Source organism: Copadichromis virginalis, linkage group LG1, assembly GCF_057382275.1.
Source record: "Copadichromis virginalis isolate Kocher_CV1m ecotype Utaka linkage group LG1, C_Virginalis_male_GT1.1, whole genome shotgun sequence".
NCBI classification, from domain to species: domain Eukaryota; kingdom Metazoa; phylum Chordata; class Actinopteri; order Cichliformes; family Cichlidae; genus Copadichromis; species Copadichromis virginalis.
The window spans coordinates 26,730,110-26,734,205 of record NC_140618.1 but is presented as its reverse complement, the minus strand read 5'-3'; the positions used below and the strand labels follow the sequence as shown (position 1 = coordinate 26,734,205).

Below are 4,096 nucleotides of genomic sequence, written 5' to 3'. Positions count from 1 at the left end.
AAAGGAGGGGGGAACAACTAAGCTGTAGTGCCTCTTCACCTCACTGTGCAATACCTTTTGTGCAATACTTTTGTAAATAGTCAACAGTGCAATAGACTCAATACTTGAAATGTGCAATTCACTTGTATTTTTTTATTTTTTTATTCCTATTTATTCTATTTATCCCCTTCGTATATTTTATTTATATTGTCTCTGTATTTATATATGTGTGTGTGTGTGTGTGTGTGTGTGTGTGTGTGTGTGTGTGTGTGTGTGTATATATATATATATAACAATTCTGTAACTGTAACTTCGGTCGTTGCTGTGCTTTTTGGAAGTCGAATTTCCCAGAGGAACCCACCCGAGGGATTAATAAAGTTCTATCTTATCTTATCTCTTATCTTATATTACATTTCTTCCACAAACCTCTTTTTTATAAAACAGGGACAAAAACTTTTCATATTCTTTATTATGTATTAAAGACTTGAGGCACATTTTTATTCTTTTATAATACTCTGCTTCTTACTCTTGTGCTCACAGTTGTGTGGGATGTAGGGGAGCAGGTCCCATTGGCATTTGTTATTTAATTGTTAATGTTAAGCATAAGGTTATGTTACTTGTATTTCATGTTGGCCTCACTCTCCTTGTTAACATGAGTCCCAGGGTAAACTTTGTTACAGTGCTGCATGATTCATCAGTGCACCCAGGGTCAGGCAATATATGCTCTGTATTTCTCAGGCATGAAACTAAACACTTAAGGCCTCTGTCAGGAGAATACTAGAGTAGTTGACACTGTTCTTGGACTCCAAAATATTGTTGGAAACACAGTGGGACACTTTATTATATTAATGAAATACTTTCTTCTATTAGAAATTAGAATTCTTAAAAACTGGATTTAATTGCGTCATCATCATTATTATTATTAATGTAATTATCTAATTAGGAGGCCTGCATCATGACTATCTTGGTTGGACAGTGACACTTTTAAAATAGAAATAGCTAAAGCATATTTGCACATGATGCCATAAAAATGAAAAGAATTAATACCAGCCTTGTGGGGGGGAAAGTTGACAACAAGCTTTGCTGATGTTTCCAACGCAGCATTTGAAAGGGAAGTGTTTCTCTCCAAAGTGGAGAAGGGTTCAGCTGGAACAACTATACTTAAGCAGTTCCCGTGACGAGTGTAACAGATGGTTTACTGTCACATTGATGCTGGCAGCCATAATCCTGCATGCAGTCTGTGTAGTTTTTTCCTCCACATTATCTTGAAACCACAACATTAACAAGAGCATATTCTACCTTTGCGATTCTTTAATTGTTTAATGCATTCAAGTTTTATTTTTCATTGCGACAACTTACTAATGTTATGATGAAAATCTAGGTTATTGTTACTGTACACAGAGAGTTGCAGAGTCAACCATGTAGGCTGCCATTAGTGACATTTTTCCATCTCTATTGAAAATACTGAGGGCTGCTACAGCTTTTTATGAAGCCTTAAAGTATTTCTCATGAACACTGTAGCTGGCAAAGAACTAAGGATTTACTCTATTTAGCATCTTTAATGATATTGGAACTGAGGTTGTTATGCTAGTTTGATATTGAGGCTTCCAAGAAAGAAAACAACATTACACAACACATACCTTTCAGTTTTTTATAGACCACGGGTGTTTCCAGGATTGTTTAAATTGGGTTTCAAATAGTAAATGTTTTCAATTTAAATGTAATGTAAAAATTTCTGTAGCCTTTCATTGCACATAATATGATCTAACATTAAATAGTTGTATTTAAAGTGATGCACCGAGGAGAACAAAACTGTTTGGACAAAACTGTGATCTGTTACTTGCCATCATCCCCCCACTTACTTGACATACTGCTGGGATTGTATAATAACTAGTGCTGTCAAAATTAACGCGTTAATTGTTGAGATCAATGCGAAATGTTTATCACGTTAAAAAAATTAACGCTGTTTTTTTTTTAATTCCCTGTAATCTAAGACCTTTAAACTCATGAGCACCTCTGGAGGAGGGGGCAACAGTGTGCTGTGCTGGCATTTGGCCTGACAGAAATGATTAGAAGAAGAAGAAGTGACACCATGCTACTATCTAGCTAACACTAGCAAACACACGCAAGCATGGATGAGGGCAGACTTTTGGGTGGAAAGTTTCTCTTTAAGAAGTTGCCTGATGGCTTGTTGGACAAAATGAGAGTAAGGTGCACAATTTGCAAAGCTGAATTCAGGTACCACAGAAGCAGTTCATCACTGGTGTATCACCTGAGAGCAAAACACCCAACTGAATCCGCCTCTACGGGACCTCGCCAGTCTACGCTTCAGGAGTATGGTGCTCGTGGACAAATAACAAAAAATGTGAGAGAAAAATTAACCAATTCCTTGGTTGTTTGGATAGCTAAAAACTGCCGACCAGTTAGCATAGTAGAAGATGATGAACTGAGAGAAGTCATTCGCGCTGCATCAGGAGATGTGTGTTACAATCTGCCCTCAAGAGGAACCATTGTGTCGAGACTGCACACTTTGTATGAGGACCAGAGAGCTCAGCAGTCCAGCAAGCTTGTGCAAGTAAGGAACGTCGCTCTCACCGGAGACCATTGGACTTTGGTGAACAACGATAATTACTTGGGGGTCACGGTGCATTTTATTGATAACGACTGGACTGTCCAATCGTTTGCACTAACAGTGAGTAAAACTGAAGAGAGACACTATGCTGAGGCGTGTGCTGATCATTTTCTGAATGTTGCAAACGAATGGAAAATCAAGGACAAGGTAACCACGCTTGGCACCGACAGTGCTCGTAACATGGTTGAAGCCGCCAGACTACTTCCATTTGAACACATGCCCTGCATGGCCCACATACTGCAAAGAATGGTCACAGTTTCTCTTTACGACAGCGCATTTGAAAGGGCTCTGGCCAAACGTTGCAAGATTGTTGGACATTTTAAGCATAGTCCAGCAAACGCTCAGGAATTAAAGGCACAGCAAGCTGCACATGGACATCAAACAGAACCGCTTGTTCAGGACGTTCCAACAAGATGTAACTCCACCCTAGAGATGATCAAGCGGATCCAGAGATGTGGGCTGACCACCATCCTGACTCAGCAAAACAGCAAGGTGACCATGTTGACTGACCAGGAGCTTGACAGAGTGCAAAAGCTGGAGGAACTACTTGAACCTTGCAGGTAAATAATTTCGTTTCTCATGATTGTGTGTCTATCTTTGTGTTCTAGCTTTGTTTTCAAGTATGTTCTCCACCTCTCTGTGTATTTTCATATGTAGTATTTATGTTTGTCTCTGTCTGGTTAATAGAAAAATACAGACTTGATCTTTCTATTCCAGATATGTGACTGAACTGCTGGGGGGAGAGCGGTATGTCTCCTGTTCCATGGTGTTGCCAGCCTTGTGTCATTTGTTCAAAATTATGGAGCCCTCAGATGATGACCCAGTCTACGTTTTGAGGATTAAGAAGGTTTTTACCACAGACCTAGCTCAGTGGAGGGACAGCAGCAATCTCACATGGCTGAAGATCGCTAATGCCCTCAATCCCAGGTTTAAAGACCTTAAGTGCCTTTCCAAAGATGAAAGAAGAGAGGTGTGGGCTTCAGTACATGACCTTCTGATGGCAGAGACGCATGCACACCAACCATCTGCTCAGACAACAGAGGAACCATCACCAAAGAAGAGCAAGATGTCCATCTGCTTGCTGGGTTCTCCTGATTCAGATACAGAGGAAGAGGAAGATGCTATAGACTGCTGTCTGAATCTGCACAAAGCAGAGCCCAAAATTGACACAGGAGAGTGTCCACTATAGTGGTGGTTAAAGAGAGAAGTAGCACATGCCAGGCTGGCACCTATTGCACGCAAGTACCTGTCAACCCCTGCAACCACAGTGCCTTGTGAGAGATTATTCTCACTCTCAGGTCACATCATTCAAAAGAAGCGTGCTTCTTTGTCATTAGACAATGTAAACAGAATAGTCTGCCTCAGTAACTGGCTGAGTGCAAAGAAGGACTAAGCCAGATTGGTCCTTTGAAGTGAAAAATGTTCAACATTCTGGGTCATTTTGTGTTTTAAATACTGAGTTTTGTGCACCCTTTATTTTTATGG

General features: G+C 40.2%; 1 protein-coding gene across 1 annotated transcript; it reads left to right on the top strand.

Annotated features, from left to right (window-relative positions):
* The first annotated feature begins 2,110 nt into the window (after positions 1 to 2,110).
* Positions 2,111 to 3,800, top strand: LOC146718869 (E3 SUMO-protein ligase ZBED1-like). The gene is made up of 2 exons (XM_085457112.1): positions 2,111 to 3,171; positions 3,329 to 3,800. Exons 1-2 carry the CDS (start codon positions 2,111 to 2,113, stop codon positions 3,798 to 3,800), a joined length of 1,533 nt encoding a protein of 510 aa, XP_085313238.1.
* The last annotated feature ends 296 nt before the right edge of the window (positions 3,801 to 4,096 follow it).